The following is a 24,488-nucleotide window of genomic DNA, read 5'->3' as shown; positions in this document are numbered from 1 at the left end:
TAGGGCTCCGGAAGAGAGTTTTAAAGTGGACTTCCCAAGCCGATTGGCCACTTCCATTTAATTGGCACGGACGAGCGCCTGGTGTTGTTGAGTGGAGCAATGACCAAAAGTCTCTGGCATGGTTGCCAGCGATAGCCTTGAGGATATCTTCAGCCTCTTGTTGGAAAAGTTTGTGTCGATGGCCCCTCAGCCATGATTTGTAGGCTTTTACAGCTGTTTTGATGATGATAGAAGATTGCTGGAAATCAAGTTAGAGCGCCTGTCTTTTTATTTTCCTTAGGTCTCGTTTTTTTCCAGCTATCAGTTTGTCGTAAATGTGTTTTTGATCTGTCGTTGTTGGCTTTTTTATTTTCTGCGGGACTCTAAAGGTGGTCAATAGTGGAGCATAGTCCACATCCGTCCTTGATGGTTGGTTGCCACTATCTTTGTATAATGCTGATATGGAAGTTATGGCCTTTTCTGTCATCCTGAGTCTTGTTCCCTGCGATGTTAATTCAATGTTTGCAGTCATTGTTTGGTAAGTTGGGGAGTTCGAAATCCAGGTAGTTTCTAAGAGGTTGTGATCGCTTTCCAATGTTTTGACCACCATGTATGAAGTGATGTGTGGAAGTAAGGAACGAGAAACAAAAATATGGTCAATTGATGAATTTGAGCTCCCTCGTTCCCAGGTAGGCAGTCTGTTTGGGTCCGGGAAGACTTGATCAAGGTTATCCAGTGATCTGGAGTTCATCAGATTTAGCCATTAAGTTGATCTCAGATCAGTTGGCGTTTTTTTTGGTTTGGACGTCGCAACTGTGGCTGGAGGTTGACAGTTAATATTGAGGTCTCCACATAAAACTTCGTGGTCCGGTTGGTAGGAGACTTGGGCTTGGTCGAATTCTTGTTCAATAGTGCTGACGAATTTTGAACAGTCTATGGTGGCTGGGTTCCAGTAGATTGAAACGACTATAATTGTCTTTGTCATTGTTTTGTTCATTTTTTCATCTCTTGTTAGCCAATTTAGTTTCACCATCAGCATGAAGTTGGTTTCCTTCAGTTTTTGTATTTCGGTTAATCCTCGTCCACTGCGAATTGCAATGAGGAGGCCTGCTGTTGGACGACCTGAGGGACCTTTCTTGGCCAACACTATGTGGGTCTCGTAGCCATCCAAAATTGGAGGTCGGAGAAGCTATGTCTCTTGCAGACAGATGATATCATAGTCGTTCAGGTTTATGGAACCAGGTACTGTCAGATGGCGAAATCCACGGGTATTCCATGAGCACATTTTTATTCGATCTTGATCACTGGATTTCAAAGTGACACTTGTGTTGCAGTAGTTATTAGAAATAGCGTTCCAACAGCTACACTTCCCAGCACACAATGCAAGACAACACATTGCGGCCGAAATACAAGAAAACTGGTTCATTCCGGGGTTACAGGAACAACTCTCTAAGCTAGCAATGGAATGTACAATGTGCCAGATATTCAACTCCGCCATGACTCTAAGAACACTGAGGGTAACGATACCCAAGCCGGTAGGACCGTTCAGAGAGCTGCATATAGATTGTGCAGATATGGGTGAAAGATGCAACGGAGCGAGGTACATGATAGTGGTAGTTTGCCCCTTTTCACGGTGGGTAGAGGCAGGTCCCTGTGCCCGCCCAGATGCTAAGTGTGCTGCAAAGTTTCTAGTGCGGGAAGTATTCCCCCGCTGGGGAATTTGGGATGTAATTCGCTCTGACAACGGCACACATTTTGTGAATTACCTCTTTAAGGAAGTAACATCAATGCTAGGAATAAAACACAAATTATGCTCGATTTATCACCCGCAAAGTAACGGCATGGTAGAAAAGATAAACGTATTACTAAAAGGGAGACTCTCAAAATTGTGTTTCACCCTTAAGAAAAACTGGGGACACTGTCTCCCCTTGGCCCTGTTTGAGCTGAGCAATCAGCCTAGCAAAGACCACCATTTGTCACCCCATGAGATTGTGACAGGGAGATGAATGCACAAAGCACACTCACCTCTCCGTAGACATTCAGATGCACACGGAAGCGCTACTGTACTAGGAGAGGAATTCAACGACTACCTAACAAAACTCACTAAGGCAACACGAATGATAGCAAGACAACTCGCACCACCATTCATACGTGACGGGGAATATGAAACACACACTCCAGAAAAAGAAAACCTAAAGGGTCAGCTGGAACCAGGTGAAATGGTATATGTTAGGAGTTTCGTACGTAGGTGGAATGCTCCAAGATTTCATGGCCCATACGAGGTAGTATTTTGTACACCCACGGCTGTGAAAGTGAAGGGCTTGAGATATCGGATACATTTGACGGACGTCTGAAAAGCATATGACAGTGTGGGACCATTAGAAAGTGCAGAGGGCCCTGACAGGGAAAATGTGCAAGAATAAGACAGTGAACGTGAAAGAAAAAAAAAAAAGAAATTTTACGAACATGTGCATTCCAGATTGTATTATAACAATGTTCATGGCAAGATGTGAAACAGTATTAAATGAAAATGATCTCTCTCTCTCTCTCTCGATCATCATTCCAAGGTGGAAATGCAAAAATGATTGCAACTATATGCTTAATATGCCTTTTTTATGTTTCAACATATAAGAGTAACCATGGCAACGAACAGGCCGCCTGCAACTATTAGAAATAGGGATGCTTGGAGTAGAAATGTTTTTGATTTACGAACATACTCATATGAATGCGGGTTGACTGTCTGTGCAATTATATTTTTCACACTCATATTTAGCTTAACAATATATTGGATAATAGCATTTATCTGCATTGAGATAAATGAGGGGGGAGGTAATGGAACCAGCATGGAAAATGTAAGCAAACCGTTTAAGGAGGGTAACTATTTAATATGGAATGGCTTTCAGCTGGTATGGGGGTACGGCCCACATCCAGACCAGGCAAAACGTCAGAAAGATACTACCAACAAGCCGACCACTCCTCTGAAGCCCCAACACAATGCTATAAATTTTAGTGTACATGAACTAAATGACTGGCATCCATCTGTTATATCATGGCTATATGACACCACTGCTACCCTGCCCACAACGACAACCGATCCTCCTAGAGAAAATGACTACACCACAGAGAGAATGAAAGAGAATATTGAAATGGCTGACAAATGTATGACTCTGTACGAAGAGTGGGAAAAGAGGGGGGCGGGGAGAGGGAGTCCCTATTGCATGCAACCAGACACACGAAAACATTCCTTAAAAACAGAAGAAGGAGGGGGCGGGTAGGAAGAGATATGATGAATACTATGGCCTGGGACTAGATACAATAGAAGATCCCAGGCACCCACACCAGTCGAATAAATGGTATGCAGACATGAGCTCCACAGCTAAGCGAACAACTAATGAAAGTTGCTACGTGTGCTCCCTGATCCCCCATGCCTCAGGCACACCTAAAGTTTTAATGCCACAAGAATTGCCTCTTGCAGATGCCCAGTGTCTCCTCCATCTCACTCTGTGCAGAATTAAGAACACCTTCCAGGCACACACAGTATCTTTTGAAATGCTGCAGAACGAGAAAACGTGCTACTCGAGAGCCAAAGGAGTGGTATGTTTAAAAGAACCGTTCTTCGTGATAAAAGGAACACTATTTTCGGAAAACAAATGGAAAGATGATGTGGTAACGTGCAAGGCTGAAGCACTGCGAGGGCTACCGACCGAAAAACTCAATGGATTGCAAAGACATGTACCACAGTCTGGTCAGAACATGTGGCAAAATTGACCTGGGTGAGCGCTATTGAAAAAGCATTGAAACTATAGAAATAAATCTCAAACGAACTTTGCTTCCTGGGAGAAGGGAAAATTGACATGGAAAGAAACACAAACTGCAGTAAAAGCCTAATGATCCCAGATATGAAGAAAGGAACAGCAGCCCTAATGGACACTTCATGGAGGGGCACGTGTTCCCTGGCGACACTGACTCAGCTCTAATGGAAATACCGGAAAGCCACCTCGGAGAAGGGGGCAGGACGATGACCCAAGCAGCAGCCATTGCCCCACCCACTGAAGAGCCACCACTGTACGCCCTATCAGAAGGGAACGCCGACGGAATCGTATACAGAAAACAGAGGTCGTCAAACTACATCTCAAAGGCCTTCTCAGAACTTTTGGCACAGATCCCAGACAGGTACAGGCTATTCAGCTCAGCGGAAACCTTTGCCTCCCTCATCCCAAGCGTTCAGGCCCAGGCAAATGCAAAGTGGCTACAGATTACGCGGTGGGAGCTGATCCAATTGGCCAACGACACTGAAGAAGGGTTCAACGTGATCAAGGTGGAGCTAAGGGCTCTGAGACTAATGACAATGTAAAACAGGTATGTCCTAGACCTGTTGACGGTGATGGTGTTTGCCGAAAAATCGGAAGTGCCTGTTGCACTTTTGTACCTTCTGAAGATGCTGATAATGGGACACTATCACACGTCATCGCTGCCGTGCATAACCTAGGGGAACGAATGAAGAAAGAACGTGGCGCAGACCCAAGCACGTGGTTCGACAACATTTATTCTTGGGTACCATCCTGGATGGGGCTCGCAGTGAAACTACTAATGCCCCTTTTCTTGTGATTTTTTGTGTGTGCCAGTTGGGTCTTTGATGCTGCGCAAACGCAGTCCCAAATGGAACGATGATGATGGTGACAATGGGCAACGCCAGAGGAGGGGCATGAATGCAACAGGAAGCACACGTACAAACTGGTGAGAATTCAGAGTCCAAGTATAGAATGGTACCTATATATTATGACGGGGATATAGTGGATAGGTTATATCATACCACAATAAAGTAGCCCCTTGAACTAGAATGGTACATGGAGGTATGGATGGACCTGGAGGGAGACGGGGGATGTATATATATGACCTGCACACCAGATGAGTATGCTAGAAGAGGGGAAAGCCTCCAGGGGCTTTGCAGAGCTTGGATGCCAATAAAGGGAACGCCAGCCTGGGAAGAGGCAGTGTTAGCTGAGAAGGAGCGCGAACGACTGAGGGAGCTAAGGTATTCGTTACTTAAGTAACGAAAGTGGGGAAATGTAGGGGAGGGTAGGTCTATAGGACCCCCCTCCCTCTGCATGTCCCGCCCTGGTGAAGGCTCATGACTCGTCGGCAGCCCACCGGCCCCCGGGCCCAGGCGGCAGGGTGGCGCAGACCGACACGTGAGGCTGCGCCACCACGTTATGTGGCAGAGCACAGATGCCATCTTGTATTAAGCCAACCCCATCTTGCTAGAAACGTTCAGATCTAACCCAGGCAGAGCCAACGTGCACACTGAAAGCTGCAGATTGACCCCCACTCGACCGCGCTCACAGAGGCCCACACTTCCCCCACCTCCCACTGCATGGTAGATCCGCTGAGGACTCGTTCTCACAAGCCACCAGACATGAACAAACAACAAAATAAAACACTGTAGCTGTTAACCTTCCGCAGTACATCATTGCCCCAGCCATAAACGGGAACATTAGGAAGTAACTGAAACCAGTCCAAAACCTGCAGGCCCTGACCCTGTACCAAGCCCCCAACGTTAGACGGCGTGGCGCCTCACACCCCTACCTACCCTGAAAACTCTTGCATTGTGTAGAAACCATTCATGTAATGTATGTCATGTTGACTAACGTTCGCTGCTAATGTGAAGGAGAATGGGTAAAGAGTAAATATGCAACCGATATTGTTTATAATGTGGAGACGTACAAAGACTGGCTAGCTGATAACAGTATGTAATAACGTGTGTTGCCCTCTTTATACATACACCTGCCTAACACTACCTCATGTTCGTATGTCAACTATAGATGTGAATTGTTGTGCTAAAGAGTATGGTCCCCAGTTAATATTCCTTCTAATGCAAATGCATACGAGACCTTTTAGAGACCCCACGTGTTGTTATTCGTCCCTCACCCACGGGACAGTATACCACCATGTGCAAGATGCCGCGCACAGAGCTGCAAGGCCATTTACCCCTCCTCCCGCCCAGGCCCTCCAGAGATAGCTGGTGTTCAAACTGCACAGCCTCGTCTCCCCTCCCGACCCTGCTGGACCCATTTCAAGCATCCGCCTCCCCCATGTCAGAGGCCGCCACAGCCTGACTCCATGACTTACGAGCTACCTGGTCCTAAATCCCACCGTCTCTCAGGCCCCAGTCACACGCCCCCCACGGGCCAGTGGTACCTCCGTCGACCCCAAGTTAATGACCCTAAAAAGGGGGGCACCCACAGGTGTACCAACAGATCGTAATACCATCCCTCACCTAAACTGCCAAGACAGGGTGGTCATGCGACCCCTCCCATGCCCCTGACTATGCACATGAGACCAGATTGTTTGAACCTAAGGTATCCTCCAAACTGATTTAATGAGACACTTCAGATTGCATATCAATGTTCCTGTCCACATATTGATCTAAGATCAGCGCTTACAAGAGTTGCAAACCAGCGGAAAGCATAAAGTGTGACAAATGGGTGGGAATGTGTGGCAAAAAGGGCAAATGTTAGTTTAGTTACAAGGCATGTCCGGCCCGGCACTCCACCCCGATGAGCCCAGCTGACCTTCCAACCCACGTGGCGCAGCACCTACATCAGCCAATCCTGGAGGAGCAGCTATCTACTGTGTATACCCCCTAGACATCACCACCCAATCCTCACGATTATGTGTCCCCTATAGCTTGTGTCACGCATGACATTTTTTGGAAATAAGTAGGCCTGTCTTTGCTATTGTCAGACAGAGCGCTCTCAGAGTTTGCAGAGTCCTTTGCATGCCCTATATTGATCTATATAAAGCTCTTTTGATCTCACCGGCACTTGGTCCTGGCCTCATTCCCCGTCTGGGGTGTGTCCTTTATTGTCTCTCACTAAGGGGGGTGCGTTTCTGGGGACGCTTACATTCAGTACCCAAAAATGAGGGTCACTTTTGTGAATGTCAATTTGACTTTTTTGTGACCCGCGACTGCCTTTTGTGAAAAATTGGTAGCAAAAGGTGGGTTTTAAACCAGTGACATTGATCAACAACTGAACAAAGCCATTTGCTGTGTTCGATACTTGGGTGTGTTTCTGTTTACTTTCTGAACTTTAGTTCTGGAACCACTTTTACTGTTCGAGCTGAGCTGGGTGCAGCGCCTGTTGTTCACTCCCCTCTTACATATAATAAAGTACCTGTGCCCATATTGCTGTGTCTGTCTACCGTCTCAACACTGGCGATGACGACAACCAGGAAGCGGCAAGTGGAGACGGTATACACCCTGCCGGCAAGCGGATGACGGAAGGTCTACTCACTGTGACTGTGCTGTCCAGGGGGGCGGCTGAAGGAGGGCAACAGGCGCAGCCTCCACCCGCCACACAGGTCAGTTGGGAAGCGCTGCGTGGTGGGGAGGTGTAGGAGTTAGCTGCCGCTTAAATTGGGCCATGCTCGAGTGCGAGCAGGTCAGGAATGGAGAAAAGAGCAGCGTATGTGCATGCGCGCACAGCATATTGCCGGCTATTGTGATGCACGTTGCCCAGCAATGCAGCGCGTCCCAGGGACTGTTATCCCTGGAATCCATGGCCGCAATCCAGGTGGCGGGAGGCGCCAGGAACTTTTTCTGTGTGGAACTCAGTTGATTAAAGCAATCAAAAAGCCTGGAGGGCCTGGCTTTCACTGGGTGTGCACTACAGATTGAAAAGAAAATATAACAGAAGAAAAGAGAGTCAAGTGGGGCCAGCACACACAAGAGAGAGTCAAGTGGGCCAACACACTGAGGGGAACACTGATAAGTGCAAGCCCAGCCAACTGGGTGAAGGGCCAATCACCAAGGATGTTCATTAAGTTTCTTCCTGTAGATCACGCGTGCCAGCATATCCGTAGACAATTGCCAGAGCATCAGTATTCAACGAATCAGTGAGTGATAAAGTGGCAGAAATGATGGCTGCTGCCATTCCACCACCCTCGCCTTTCCTCTCATAGCCAGGCAGAGGTGGAGACAAATGTTCGAAAATTATCTGGTGGCTGTAGGAAGTGACAGATATAGCGCAACCAGGAGGAAAGCCCTGCTGCTCCACAATTTGGGTACCGAAGGATGCTGTGTGTTCGATGGACTTGTGCGCCTACTCAAAGAAGGTGCAGGAGACCTTGATGAATATGCTGTGGCCATCAAACAGATAGAGGAGCATTTTGAACCTAAGAAGAATGTGACGTTTGAGAGGCACTGATATTTTCAGCGTAGTCAGGACAATGCAGAATCTGTGGAGACCTATGTAGCCTCCTTAAGAACATTGAGTTTGGGGACCTGACTGATTCTTTGATCAGAGACCAGTTGGTCAGATGCACCAACAACCCAAAAGTACAGGAAAAGTTGCTGCCCAAGGACATGTTATTGGAACAGGCGGTGGAGCTCATACGAAGTATCGAGCAAACATCACAATACATAAAAGAGATGAAGGTGGGGAAACAAGTAGCACAAGAAGTCTGTGCAATTGCCCCAAGGAGGAGGTTACCGGGCCCAGGTTCAAAGAAAGAATGGTGGAGTTTGGAGTGCATTAAGTGTGGGAGCACAAGACACACTGCAAGCAGTGCATTTTGTCCAGCCAAATCTGCGTAATGTTTCAGGTGCAAACGCAAAGGACACTTCGCAAACATGTATAAGGAGGCGTCCATAAACATGGTAGATCAGAGGAATTACAATAGTGACCTAACAAATAACTCGCCAAATGCTTCAGCTTCCAGAGCACCTGATGCGCCCACGCACAATCTAGGAAATATGCTGCGCCATGCCTTTGACATTTCTGCTGTGACGGGTGAGGAAAGTGGTCCTGTGGATAACTTCATGGTGGATGGGTGCACTTTAAAAAGTAAAGTTGATTCTACCTCTCCATGGACCATTGTATCGGAAGAGACAATCAAGCATACTCTTTGTAAGGATGTGCAGGATCTATCACCAGCCAAAGTGCAGCCTTGTGGTTATGGGGAGATGGCCATTGATTTGATAGGTGAATTCCGGGGCCATTTGTGTTACAAAGGAAGAGAGTGCACAGCTGACATTTTGGTTGCAAAGAAAGGTGGCTTGCTTTTAGGATGGGAAGAGCAAAGGAAGCTGGAAGTGAGAATCCAAGCCAGTGCGTTGACTCCTGTCACCATAGCGGAAGTAGACAAGTGGTACAGAGAATTTCCGGAAATGTTCACAGATGGTTTAGGAAAACTAAAAGATTTTGAACATGACCTCAAAGTGAAACCCAATGCATAAACAACAGTGCACACAATGAGACCAGTTCCATTAAAAATGAAACAGCAACTACATAAAGAGTTGGTCAATCTTCTCTGCAATGTGGTCATTGAACGTATTGATGGGACTGAATGGTTATCCTGTGTTGTTCTAGTAACCAAGAGTAATGGGAAGCTGAGGGTATGTGTCGATCTCAGAGAATTGAACAAAAACATTTTGGTGGAGAGGCATCAGTTGCCGGTTATTTCAGAGACTCTAGCCACACTTGGAGAATCCAGTTGGTTCTCTGTCATCAATCTCTCTGCAGCCTACCATCAAGTACTGATATCCAAGAAAAGCAAGGATGTCAGGGCTCTCATCACCCCTGAGGAAACATTTAAGTACTTATGTATGCCATTTGGTCTGGCTTCAGCTGCCTCAGTGTTCCAGAGAGTGATGGAGAAAGTGTTGAAAGGGATGGGGAATGTTGCAGAATTCCAGGATGACCTACTGGTGTTTGCTGATAGTGAGAATCAACATGATGTGGTGTTGAAGGTGGTGCTAGAGAGACTGAGGAAGGCTGGTCTCACAGTACAGTGAAGCAAGCGTAGGTTTGGTGTAAGGGAAGTGGAGTATCTAGGGCACAAAATCTCAGTGCAAGAGGTCTCGCCCAAGTGCAGTCTGGTAGATGGCATATGCAAAGCTCTGGCGCCGTTAGACAAAGAGCAACTGAGATCTTTCATGGGTATGGCTGAGTTTTACCATAAGTTCGTTAACAACTTTGCCACCATTTCTAGTCCCTTGAGGGAATTGTTGAAAAAAGGAGTCCATTTTAGATGGTCAGAGGAGTGTCAAGGGGCTTTTGTGAAAATCAAAGAGGGCATTGGGAGTGCACCATCTTTGGGAGGTTTTGTGTGTGGTAGGAGGACTGTACTGTCGGTTGATGCAAGTTTGCTGGGTTTGGGAGCTTCACTGATGCAAGTTGATTAGGGGAAAGTTGTACGCATTATTGCCTTTGCCTCTAGGCCATTAAGGGGTGCTGAGAAAAATTACTCTGTAATTGAGAGGGAAGCTCTGGCCGTGTTTTGGGCAATTCTACATTTCACGTTTCTTTGGTGGGGTCAGGAATTTTTGGTCAAGACAGATCACAAACCCCTGGTGCAGTTGATGAGCAGCAGTGGTTGGGCGAAAGGGCCTCCCAGGATCTCTCGGTGGATGGTTGGGTTACAGGGATACAATTTCCGCATGTGCTATGTACCAGGAAGGGAGAATGTTGTAGCAGATCATCTTTCTTGCTTACCGATAGAGGAAGCAGGGGAATCTGTAGGGATTGCCCGAGAGGAGGACATTATCATTGCAAATATTGTTGGGGGTGCTGTGAATGAGGAAGAGTGGATTGAAGCGGATGGAGAGGATGGGATTTTGTCTAGGGTGAAAGAATGGACTGTAGGAGGGTGGCCAAGTAAGGATAATTTGGATCGAATGTTTGATCGGTTTTTCGAGGTTAAACATGAGTTAAGTCTCTCTGAGGATGGTAGCAGACTTAGGGGAGGTTCCAAAGTTGTTCCCCCTGAAGGGGTCAGGAGTAGGTTGGTTAATCTAGCTCATCACGGCCACCCAGGTATGGGGGGAACTAAAAGATTATTGAGGCAATCATTTTGGTGGCCAGGAATGGACAGTGAGGTGGAAAAGAAGGTCTGTTTATGCAGGGAGTGTGAGATGAGTGACAAAGGAACGGTTGTGAGAGAGATTCCTCTTTCTCCAGTGCAGTTTCTGAGTGAACCTTGGGGGAAGATAGCAATGGATCTTATGGGCCCCATCCAAGGTTTAGGTGATGGTTTCAGGTTTGTTGGAGTCTTGGTCGATTACCATTCCAAATGGTTAGAGTGGAGGGTCCTGAGGGGAGCCACCACAAGTGAAATGATAACTTTTTTGAATATGTATTTTTCAGAGAGGGTTTTCCGGCTGAAATTATTACGGACAATGGGGTCCAGTCTTGCTCAGAGAGGATGAAGGCATTGCTCACACACTTTGGGATCAAACATTTGCGCACAGCTTTATATCACCCCAGAGCAAACGGATTAGTTGAAAGGGCCAATACATTTCTCAAAGGGGGGATTCAGTTGGCATTCAGATCGGGGTTGTTGTGGATGGAAGTCATAAAAGAGATGGTGTGGAGTTACTGTTTCACACCCCTTTCCATCACCAAGGTTTCACCATTTGTATCTTTAAAGGGGCGTCAGCCAGCCACTAAATTGTGCTCTGGTTGGTTAGTGTTATCAGGATGTGTAAATGTTGACAGGCAGGAAGTCATGAGACTGATAACAGAAGCTCAAAGTGAGTATAAATGTTGGGTTTGACCTATTCTGGTTATGAAGCTATTTTCTGTATGTGTGTATGTCTGGGTTTAGAGTGTTGGAGATGGAGTGTTGGCTTGTTGGAAAAGGGTTCTAGAACTGTCACAGAAGGGGACACCTCATCTCTCGGGGCAAAGCACTCCTCGCCCTCTAATGGGTTTTCACACGTAAATGTTGGCATCAAACAAGTTTATTTCGGAAATTACACATTCACTTAATTAAACTTTTGTGGTATCCCTACAGGTGAAATACCAGTTTGGATAGAGCTCAATGTTTAGCTCAGTGCTACACAACTGCCAGTCAGGCAGTGAGGATAGCTCTGGAGCAATGCGTTTGTCTTGGAAGCGCTTAGAGGCTGAACTCCGGCATGAAGCGCTATATAAGGACCCCATTTAATTTATAGAATTTTGGGCAGGCAAATACTGAAAATGCAGGAGGACACATTTTCAAAAACGTGCTGCTGCTCATTAACTTCTTACCACTATCTGCACTGGTTTCATATGGTGCATTGCTACGTTTCATTTATTTTACAGGTTCTTGTGCAGGTGAAATAGAAGTGCCAACATTTTATTACACACAAAGGAAAATAAGACAACATTTATGGACGCACAGATGTATTTGTTTTTATTTTGGCAAAGATCGAAACAGAAGTGACAAATGATGAGTAAAGTCATTGTGGGTCAGGGTGCAGTAAAACATTTGGAGACAGTCTGATGTCGGAGCTGACTGAGCGACACAGACGATTGTGATGTCAGCCTGCCCCGGGGCTTAAGGGCAAAGAAAGGCACGCACGGCCTGCGCGACGTTACCGGAGGAAAGAACCCTTGGCGGGCTTTTGTCCTTACCCTTTATTAGCTCTGGTCACGTGGGGCGTCACGGGCACGCTCCCCTGGTTCTACTGGTCACCTGACCATCACAACACTCGCGCACGCGGGACAGTGCCTGTGTTTTGGAGTGAGTTTGAGTGGGGTCGGTTGGCCCACGCCTCAGCTCAGATCGGGCGAGATTGCTCCACATGTCTCGATTCCTTTGCCTCGTGCCTCGGCTACAACACAGGCAATTGGGGATTCCTTCAACCTGATCGGGGGCAAGCTGGCTTTCTATTTCCAAGGCTCCAGATTCCACCTCTCCGTAAGGAGGCCCATTCTCTAGCCTAAATGCACCGGTGACTAGTGCCAGGATCATCTATTCTCTCCGGAACGGACCGCCCAATCCAAGGGAGATTCTGGCATCATTTCGACAAATACTTGGATTGGACCTCTTCAAGCACAAGGTCCCTGTGTCTTTTATTTCATATCGGGACCCATTTCTTTCTACGTCTCTTGTCCTCAGGTCCAATGTGCATTTGAGACTGCAGTGATTGACGGTACTCTGTAATCCAAGACGATAGCACTCGTGCGCCCTGTGTAGGAGCCATCTACTGAGTCATGGACGGGTCTTTGGCTCACTAGCAGCTATTGGGAAGGCTACACATTCATGAGTTCAGCTGGCATGGTTGAGCCCTTTATGGATCTGTGCAAGTGGATCTATCCCTGACCCGAGCCTACTTCAGAGCTGTCGTCTCTGCCTATCTTTCCAATTCCAGGCCTACTTGGAAAACTAATATTCTTCCTATTGGTGCTGCGCCTGTTTTGCACTAATTGATAATAATATTAATTTGCGCTGCTTGTTATTACCCATGGTGTGTGGTGCCCTCTTCATCTCTTAGAAAAAATGCCAGTTTAAGATGCAGAATTCTATTCTTCGCCATGAATGATAACGCGCTGCAAAACCTGTATACCCGCAGTGAATTTTCTGGTGCCTCCATGCAGAACATCGTGTCTGGGTCGTGGAGTCCATATACATTATATGAGGCATATATGGACCCGATTCGGGTCCATAGCTTGTAAGGGGCATGCTTCTAAACTATGGGCGCTTTCACCTGGTATCGATTCCAGTGCTTAAAACTAAATCTTTACTGCTCTAACAATATTCAGAGTAAAACATATACATTTCATGTGAATGATATCACATGCCCAAGAAAAAGAAAACTGTCCTAGCTGATTTGATCATATATTGTAAGAGGACATCCACCATTGAAGGTAGTTGGCAGTGAGTCCCATTCCATCATCCTGCTTTATCATCTTTGCATTCCCAAGTGGGAAATTCCTTATTCCCTTTCATTTCAGCTTCACCCCATAGAATCCAACTGGGAGATATGAAATTGGCTTCATGGGAATATTCTTTGCATTGGCCTGATCCATCCCAGGTATGACAACATCTGTAGAATGTGGGAAAAGACTATCAAGGCAAAGAAGCAAACCTTTAAATGTGGAATTCCTGCAAAGGGTGTTCTACGTCTCTCAATCCATCAGACACTTAATGAATTATACTACAGGTGTGGAGAAAAGCTTTAATAGCACAGCAGAAGCAAGACAATTGATTGTTTTCAAAAGAAACAACAATGCTTTAATGATCTATTTAAGCAGGTCATTCAGCACATTACAAAGTTTTAACAGCTGTTGGCTCTTGTGGTTTGAATGCTAAAAATTAGAAGGCCTTGAAAAAACAGTGAAGGCATTATTCTGTTTACTGATCTACTTGCACGACCTGTATTTTGTAAAAGACGGTCCCATTCCATGTTCCACCAATGGTGGTCTCATAGCCAAACATGGTCTTGATGCGTGCACAGTATGGCATCCGCATTATGGCTTTCTTGACAATAGCCTTCCTCAAGACACATTTGCCAGGCTCGACTTCAAACTCCTGCGACATGATCACTTTAGTCTGCAAAGAGAAAATCCTTCAGTTAGCTCACACTCAAAAAGAGAAATCCAAAGTCAATCCTGTCTTCTTTCAAAATGGCGGTGATCCTTTCAGAACGTGCTTTCATATATTATTAAATAGTTTAAAGACATTTGCTTTATAGGATTCAGATAATGTAATCAAATTCAAGGAAATGCTCCCGTAGAGAGGCTAATGACGTTAGTTACGACCCTCCCTCACCGCATAAAACGATTTCAAAATCATAAAATACACATTTTTACTCTTTCAATGTACATATCTAAATAACCCAAAAAATATAATTAGGTCATCATGAATTGGATCTTTGATCCAAACACACTTTTTCCTAGTACTGCCCTCGTGAAAAGACACACACTGTCCCCTATAATTACCCCCTAAGTATCATAGAGTCCCCGCACAGAACCTTCCCCTCTGGTGAGAAACCTGCAGCAATGGTGACATCATCTTCTGCAGGTTTCACTGCTACTACTGTGTCCCTCCAACAGGGAGACTTTCTTGCAACCGTATGGTCTCCCAACTCAACCTCTGCCCAGAAACCTCCATGGATGTCATGGCACTTCATTATTATAACCATTCCCTCCATAGTGAGACAATCAAAGAGAACAGCTAGTCCCGCCCAATGAGTTTTATGGTAGACAGAAAGCCATTAGGAGAGCACTATATTAAATCTACATGGAGGCGTACTAGAAAAAGAGCCAGCCTCCCAGCATTGATGAAGATGATGATACACTACTCTGAATGGATCGTGGTCGGGCCCAGTCATTTTACCGAAAACAAAACAGTGTTTTACCGAAGGAGATAATACCCAAAGAATTCCACAAGACTGGACTTTGAGCCCGTGTTTAGCCTGTACTGACACTGCATATTCATGTCTTCGGAATAAGCCAAGGAAAACCAATCGAGCAATATGCAATTGACTTTCTCAAACTAGTTGACATTTTTTTAAGGCTTGAGTAAATGAGGTTCATGCAAGTTCTACTTTACATCTGCATAAGGGAGATACCTCAAACCACAGTTCCCTCTCTGACAGATGTGTGAAGTCAGTGAGGAGAAGACTAGAGTACATACAGCTTAGGTAAGTGCTGGGGAGGGGATGTATTTGGAATAGGGGAGAAGGGCATTAGAATTAGTACACAATAGAGTTGAATTACCAGTTTGTATGACTTTAGAGATGGAAATAAGGGAATCAGGATTTATAGTACACATTTTGCTCACGTCTTTTCTACGAGGAAATACGATCACAGCGAGTGAGACTACTAACATGGACCTTCAATTTGGTTGTATAGGGGAGCAAAAACTCCACAAATTGATGTGTAATTTTTGTGAGTAAAGGAAACGAGATGTCAGACAGAATGATGCTTTATTTTTGTTTTCAAAGGAGTTAAGAAACAAAATTGCATTTGACGTTATATTTTAGGGCATATGGAAGGTTGAAATCAGCAGACATATTGATGCGTAATTTATTGTTGTACAGGAGTGGAGAAATCAATTGCACACGTTGTCCATGATAGGCTTGACACACATACACGTGCTTTTTTGCACAGGAGAATAGGCACCTAGACACACCTGTTGAAATGCGATTTTATTTTTTCCTTTGTTCTGGAGATGAGAACCTTTATCACGCACATTAACAAATGCCTGTTTTGTGTTGCAGGATATGTGAAATCCACAAACACATAGATGTGTGAATTAGCTTGACATGTGATTGTGTGCAGGAGAGGACACAGTGACAAAGGTTTGCTTTGAGGTGCAAAAGATGCAAAGGCATTACACATATATTGACAGGTGTTCATGTTTAACACAGGAGTAGTGAAATAAAATCAAAAGCATTCAAAAGAAGGTCAATGTGTCCATGAAGGTAGAGAGCAAATCAAATACATTGGCACTTGCGTGTTTTGAAGTTTAGGAGAGACGTCATCACACACATTGACGAGGGGCTTTGTGCAGGACACATTGGAACTCAATCTGAGTTTGGGATGCAAGCAGGGACAAAATCAATCCGATTACCTGTGAACTCTTTTTGCTACATCCCCTAAACCAATAATAAGGAAACCACTAATGCCGAAAACAATGACACAAACGGATACCACAGCGAACATTTCAAAACAGCGTAAACGTCTTGTGCAGAAACAATGCACAGGCAGTAAGTTCTAAAGACTCAGGATCCCTCTTTGTAAAGCCTTTTTGAAAAACAGCCTCCAAGACCTCACAGTGTCCCATACCATTTACCCTGAGCTTGCAGCTTTCTCTTCTTGTTCCTGGTCTCCATGTGAAATGTGTGTCTTTGACAAGTAGAATGAATTGTTAGTAGAAAATCAAATTGTTTGTCAGTTACTAGGGGCCTCATCACGAGTTGGGCGGTAACCCTGGCGGTATTACCGCTGAGGCTATTAGCCCTACCGCCAAACCGCCCGGCGCTATTAGCGCCGGATCACAGGTTTGGCAGAACGGTTGATTCCCATTCCCCATTGGGCCCATTCGGGAATTCCGTATTACCGGGAGTTTCGCGCTATTACCACCGGCAGTAATAGCGCTGAAAATTGGCAAAATCGCGGCAGATCCGCCAAGCCCATGATCTGGCGGACCCTGGACGGAGCCTTCGAATTTTGAGGTCACGCCGTGGCCTGCAAATTGCATCCTACCGGATGCATTTCTTCCGACAATGTGCACTGGGCACATTCGGCAACACCTGCCCTGCTCTGAGGGCTTCTAACTATGAAGGCATCTTGAGACGCATCCCGCGCCCATTTTATTCAATGCGGTCAATGACCGCCACATTGTTTGCCGGCCAATGCACACTGTAAGGTGCACGACCTGCAGATGCCCTGATTGGCTGCCTGGCCCCTTATCCTGCACCCGCCCCTACCGCCAGGCGGAAGCCGCCGCTCAGAAGCTCACTCTGAAGGGCGAGCTAAAGGGCCTGTCTTCGCCTGTCCGCGGCCGTACATGCCGTCGGCCTAAATCTCTGCCGTTGCCTCATTCGATTATGGAACCATGTGAGTACTTTGATTCCCCCATCAGACATAGACAATGATCTAAACCCCCTACCGATCATTGCATTCAAACTTTTGCCCTTTGTCACTGATTAGACACAGTTTGTGTTATGCACCGAGGGTCTACCGGGTTGCATCAACTAATTTAATATGATACTCAGCATGTTGCTCGGTCTGCTAACCAGACGCCTATTTACCTCCCTGCCTATATATGCACATGCCCTGACGCAATGTACTCATATTATGCATTTTAGTCATCGCTGGGTTTGCTGCACTTAGGTGCCTCCCTTGTTCATTGCATTTTAGTCATTGTTGGGATTGCTGCACTTAGGTGCCTCCCTTGTTCATTGCATTTTAATCATTGCCGGGATTGTTGTACTTAGGTGCCTCCCTTGTTCATTGCATTTTAGTAATTGCCGGGATTGCTGCACTTAGGTGCCTCCCTTGTTCATTGCATTTTGGTCATTGTTGGGATTGCTGCACTTAGGTGCCTCCCTTGTTCATTGCATTTTAGTCATTGTTGGGATTGCTGCACTTAGGTGCCTCCCTTGTTCATTGCATTTTAATCATTGCCGGGATTGTTGCACTTAGGTGCCTCCCTTGTTCATTGCATTTTAGTAATTGCCGGGATTGTTGCACTTAGGTGCCTCCCTTGTTCATTGCATTTTGGTCATTGTTGGGATTGCTGCACTTAGGTGCCTCCTTTGTTCATTGCATTATAGTCATTGCCGGGATTGTTGCACTTATGTGCCTCCCTTGTTCATTGCATTTTAGTAATTGCTGGGATTGTTGCACTTAGGTGCCTCCCTTGTTCATTGCATTTTAGTCATTGTTGGGATTGCTGCACTTAGGTGCCTCCCTTGTTCATTGCATTTTAGTAATTGCTGGGATTGTTGCACTTAGGTGCCTCCCTTGTTCATTGCATTTTAGTCATTGTTGGGATTGCTGCACTTAGGTGCCTCCCTTGTTCATTGCATTTTAGTCATCGCTGGGTTTGCCACACTTAGGTGTCTCCCTTGTTCATTGCATTTAGTCACTGTTGTACTTAGGCGCTATTGCTACCTGCCTCTTAACATGTGCTCTACCAAGACTTTCCCTACACTCATACTCTGCTCCCTACTGTGGACCATTCCCATTATCATCATAACAATGGCCTACACCAACGCCACACCTTGTAACCTTCAAGAGAGAAATATGCGACTTAGAGCGAGATTACCACGGTTGTAGGACCTCAAAAACAAAAGAACTAGACCACCTGGTTCCACACTAACTCTAACTCCCTCCGACTCCAACCCTCCCGCCCTAGCTGCAGAAAGACGCCCAGAAATACACACTGACTTCTCTCACAACCAGAAGAGACCCAATCTCCCTAATCCCAGACCTACCCAAAAAATAATCAAAACTCCTACCTTATCAGGAGCCCTCATCAATGCAAGGTCCCTCATAGCCCACAATGCATAATTGCCGATATACTAGCCATGGACAACTTAGATCTACTAGCCATTACTGAGACCTGGCTCCATGATGCTGCTGGCCCCGCACTCATGATTGCCATACCAGACGGTTACAATATACTAAGAGTCGATCGGCCTAACTCTAGGGGCGGTGGCCTGGCCATCATTGCCAAAACGAAACTAGCTGTAACGCTCACCCCACACCCAGCTATCACATCTTGTGAACTTCTTTCCGCCAAAATACCTATCTCGAACAACAGTACACTAACCGTCCTTCTGGTGTATAGACCACCAGGCCCACTAGGTAATTTTGAGGAAGACCTATCTAGCCTCCTCTCGAATATCATCAAAAATTCCACTCAGCTCCTGTTGCTAGGTGACTTTAACCTGGGATTCACTGACGATATAGACAAACAGGCCCACTCCATCCAATCTATCCTAGTCGATCATGGCCTTACCAAAAAAGTCCTAGCCCCTACACACACAAAAGGACGGACATTAGATTGGATAGCCAACTGAAACTGCACCATGACCATCTCCAACATTTTACCACAAACGTGGACTGACCACCACCTCATTTGCTTCTCATCCACCATAGAACCTCCTAAACTAGGCAAGCTTGCAACAGATCCGCCTATTCCTACTAGAAGCAAAAAAGAAATCACAGCTGAAAAACTACTTCCTCTCCTCCTACCTGCCCTCACCGCTAGCGCCGTCAATTCTGACCCTAACATGCTAGTTGAGACTTTCAACAATACAATGTCCAAAGCCTTGGAGACCATCGCCCCTATTAAACTGCGCAAAAGCAAACGAGAATCTCATCTTAACTCTTGGTTTACCCCCCACCTCAAGGAATTACGAATCCAAAAACGCAAACTCCAAGCTATTTGGAGGCATACACCTTCAGTTGAGAATAAAACCTCACTTGACAACTTGGCCATAAAATATAAGAAGGAAATAATCCAAACTAAAAAGAATACATTTAACGAGAGAATTAGCAAAGCCAACTCCAATGCCAAAGAACTCTTCTCCATCCTCCGAGAAATGAAAAACCCAATCACTCCCATAGATAATGCCCCCAAGGACAAACAATGGTGCACTAGCATCCAAAATGCTTTAGCTAATAAAATCGCAACTCTTCAAACGAAAATTGCTAAGAAGAAAGCATCTCTGAATTTCACTGGAAACCATGCCTCCCACATGGCATATATACCTATAATAATCACTCAAAGTAACCGCAAACCTTTCAGATTTTCCAACATTTCCATACTGTAAACCGAAAAGGTGATATTATCTTTGAAACCATACAACTGCCAAGGTGACAGCTGTCCAGCACAAGTCATTAAGGATGCAGCTTGAGACCTAGCGCCCTTCATTTCTAAATTAATAAACTCCTCCTTCAGATCTAGCACCGTACCCACTAACCTTGAAGAATCCTGGGGGCTGCCACTCCTAAAAAAACAGACCCTTGACCCAGCCATCCCAACCAATTATAGGCCCATTACTACGGTCCCATTTCTCCTTAAAATCATTGACAGAGTAGCTTACTTCCAGATCCAAAGTTATCTGGAGACAAATCAACTACTGGGATCATGCCAATCTGGCTTCAGACCACTACATGGTACTGAAACGGCCCTAATCGACCTTAAGACACAAATCGACGAGTTGAAGGATAAAGGTAAAACAGCTATACTCCTCCTCCTTGAGTTATCGGCAGCCTTCGACCTAGTGGACCACGCAGTGTTATGCAACCATCTAGCGTCTGCCGCCCATTTCTCAAGTGAAGCTATAGCATGCGTACAATCCTTCCTAGCCAACCGTACAATGAGAGTGTTCTCCCCATTAGCCTCAGCGGACCCAATATATATCACCTGTGGCGTCCCACAAGGTTCATGTGTCTCCCCCACAATGTACAATATCTTCACTAAGTCACTCTTTGACAAACTTGACAGATTGGGGGTAACCTACACCAATTATGCGGACGATACGCAGATCCTCATATCACTATCTGGCAACTTTGTTGAAGACACAGCGCTAGTAAATAAGATCTACCTCATCATTCAGGCATGGATGGCCTCTCATGGCCTCTGCCTGAACGACGATAAAACAGAGCTACTGATCTGGGTACCGACTCCAACCTCAAAAAACTTAGCCCTAACTATAGTGCCTTCAACATAGACGGCAATATAATCAAAGTGGCAACGGAGGTAAAAACACTAGGTTTTTACCTTGACTCGACTTTATCTCTCAAAAAACAAGCCAATTCCTTGGCTTCTTCCACAGCCTACACCTGCAAATTAATCAGGGCCTGCAGACCTTACTTGTCCAAAACCAATTGCATCACACTAGCCAATGCCTTAGTAATGTCCAAACTGGATTACTGTAATGCCCTATATGCGGGCGCCAATAAAACTGTCACAAACAAATTGCAAATATTGCAGAATAATGCTCTTAGAGCAGCCCTTGACATACCCCGCAGAGCACATATATCTAACATTAGGAAAGACAACCACTGGTTAAAAATTAATGACAGAGTTCTCCTTAAAACGCTATCTCTCACACATAAAGGACTGAACAACACTGCGCCCCCGTACATTTCGGCTAGACTGACCAGAAAGTCCTCTACTCACCACCCCAGAGCCTCTAACCACTCACTACTTGAAATTCCCAGATTTAGACTAACTAAACCAGGCAGAGCTAGCTTCCCCGTTAGAGCCGCCTGTGCCTGGAATGCACTCCCTATGGCATTGAGAGCTAATCTACCCTACTCTAGTTTCAGGAGCAAGGTGAAAAGTTGGCTCTGGAGTAACGACAACTAACCTACTGAACCTGGCGCATAACCACCTTTGACTCTCCCGACACCAGACTTATGAGAGGGACCCACATCCCTGCATTTCTTGTATATTTGTATATTGGTATTGTATATATGTTAATAACTCACATAACGCATATTCTGTGTGTATCCCTTGTATGTATGAAACCATTAAGCCTAAGTATTCATGTAACTGCTGCGCCCCGCTACCCCTGTGTTTTGGAGCGCATTATCAAATAATAATAAACTAAACTAAACTTAAATGCAGCAGTAATAGTGCTACCAGCAGCATTTAAGGGTTACCGCCAGACTCGTGATGAGGCCCTAACTGTAGTATTGAAACGCTCTGGATCGCAACTGTTCTATTTATCCATAGTGGTCGACATGCACCAACATCTCTTAACATGGTGGTTTTGAATGGCTACATTCTTTGTATTCCAGTTCGGACGATCTCTTGTGTATCGACTACCAAGTTGACTAAAGGGGGAATAGTGGGAATAGAATAATTTGGAAACAAAATGGGCCTGGTTGTTATGCTCTGATTTATCAATGTGCATCCAGGTGCACTGTTCGCACAATGAGGTATAGTGACAAACATATAGTCCATTGTAAAGTGAGATTTAACTTGAAACTAAGTAAGCTGTTTTGGAATATCCCTCTCAAAATTTCCATTCAATTAAACTAGATTCCAATTTAAGAAGAATTCAGCCCAGAGATGCCCCATCGAAAGAGGACTACCTTTTCATGGATTCTTCAATAGGTCTACACTTACTAGGGTCCAGTCTGAACTGAAACAATTGAAATCTCCTACACAAACAATCTTCTGTGCGCCACCATGATCAATCCAACAATTAAAAATGTCGGCCAATTTAGCACTCTGTAAATCCCTGCATTCTGTTTTCGGATTGCAATCAATCTCGTTCTCCCTAATACCATTCTCATCAACTAAAGCTACCGCAAAAAAGCGAACTTAAGGAAAAGGCAATTTCTAACAACGAAGCACTCTGGGAATCTCTTGTCACAATTAAGAGAGCCCCCACACACACGTCTACTAAGTTCCCTTTTTGGTTGCTTTACTCAGATGTACATTAAACTCATCATTAAACCCATCAATAACTGGATGAAGCAGCAACCACACCTCTTGAAATAGAATAAGGATCAAGTCAAACGATTGATCCCAAACACTTGTGGACAAAAATCGATTGTATCCACTGGTACTCCAGCTCAACTACTCCTGTAATGTTTAAGGCTTGCAAACAGAGTGGAGCCATTCCTGGAATATTTAAGTCTACCATTGTTTAGGCTTCATAACAGGGCTGAACTGCAATGTGTGAGGCTTTGCTAAAGGCGAGAACCTTTACTGCTATCATTGATGTTTCCTCACAGAGCGGAGCTACTACAGGAAATGTTGAGATTGCTAGAGTGCAGACGCCCTCCAGCAATTTATAAGATTTCACGACAGATCAGAACTACGAACTCCTCTTTCAGCCTTTTAGTCTTCGTCGCAGAGCGAAACTTCTACTGCAAAGTTGGAGGCGGGGTAGAACAACTATTTTGTAGTTTGTTTGTTTATTTGTAGCGCGCGCCAGACCCGTAGGTATCAGGGCGCGAAAAACAAGAATACTTTAAGCTTACATACAAGTTACAAGGTTACATAGTCACAGGACTGCAGGTAGGTACAACAGTATAATACATTACAGCATATAATACATATTCAGTTATGGGTGTGGATCCATAGCTAAGGAGGGGGTCCGATCTAGATTTCAGGTCAAGTATTAGGAATAGGCGGTGATGCTGGAGCTACAGATTGTTTTCTTTAAGCCACTTGATGATGTTTAAGCGAAAGAGTGAGTAAGATTGGTCAGTCCTTACGGTGGGTGGGAGGGAGTTCCACAGTTGGGCCGCTTTAACAGGGAAGCTGTTCCCTCCGATTGTAGTCATTAGTCATTTTGAAAGGGGGAACTGATATGTAGTTTGTGTACGCTACTCTGGTAGGACTGGCCGTGACTCTTCTTTTGAATCTCTCTGTCAGGTAGCTAGGGGCTAGGTTGTTGAGGCATTTAAATGTTAGGGAGGCAGTTTTAAGTTTGTTTTTGTCAATGGTGGAGAGCCAGTTAGATTGTCTTCTAATTGTTGATATGTGTTCTCTATTGGACATTCCTAGGACTGCTCTAAGGGCATTGTTTTGCAATATTTGGATTTTCCTAGTAATGTATTTATTAGCTCCCATGTAAAGAGCGTTGCAATAGTCCAATCTGGACAGCGCAAGTGCTCTTGCCAAGGTGGTGCAGCTCATTGTAGATAGTTTAGTTTATAAAGCGCAAACCAGGCCCAGGGGCAACCGGGCGCATAATAGGTAAGGTTTTGCTGATCTGATCAGCTTACAAGTATAGGCTGTGACTGATGCCATGGCGTTCACATGTTTTGCCACTTTGATTATATGTCCATCTATAATAAAGGCTGTGTAGTCCTGGCTAAGTTTCTTGATGTTATGTGTTGTCCCCAGGATGATGAGTTCTGTTTTGTCATCATTCAGGCCTAGACCATGTAGTGCCATCCATGCCTGGATGATGAGGTATATCCTATTCACCAAGGCCACTTTTAGTCACATTGGGCAGCTACTATTGGAATTGGCAAGACTTTGGCAGGAGGCCAGAACTATTTCTGCAACTTTAAGGTTTCTCCACAGAGTATAACTACTCCTTCAAACTGTAAGGATTTTCCATCAAGAGCAACCACCACTGCAATGTTCAAGGCTTCACTAAATAGGGAACACCTGCATTTCTGAGGCTTCACCAAACAATGAAATGCATGATAAAAGCAGGTTTTGAGGCTTCACTACAGGGCAGGATAACTTCAGCAATTTCTAAGGATTTTCCAAAGGGCACAACTTCTACTACACTATTTCAGCCT

General features: G+C 45.2%; 1 protein-coding gene across 1 annotated transcript in view; it reads right to left on the bottom strand.

Annotated features, from left to right (window-relative positions):
• Window positions 1–13,910: 13,910 nt before the first annotated feature.
• Window positions 13,911–24,488, bottom strand: part of LOC138516876 (uncharacterized) — a 182,159-nt gene continuing 171,581 nt past the window's right edge. The window contains exon 4 of the mRNA XM_069632325.1: window positions 13,911–14,298. Within this exon, the coding sequence (XP_069488426.1) occupies window positions 14,101–14,298 (198 nt within the window). The 3' untranslated portion in view covers window positions 13,911–14,100. The remainder of the gene's footprint in view (window positions 14,299–24,488) is intronic.

Source organism: Ambystoma mexicanum, chromosome 6q (assembly GCF_040938575.1).
Source record: "Ambystoma mexicanum isolate Mex_15411 chromosome 6q, UKY_AmexF1_1, whole genome shotgun sequence".
Taxonomy (NCBI): Eukaryota; Metazoa; Chordata; class Amphibia; order Caudata; family Ambystomatidae; genus Ambystoma; species Ambystoma mexicanum.
Note: the sequence above shows the minus strand (reverse complement) of the source record. Positions and strands in the feature narration are given on the sequence as shown.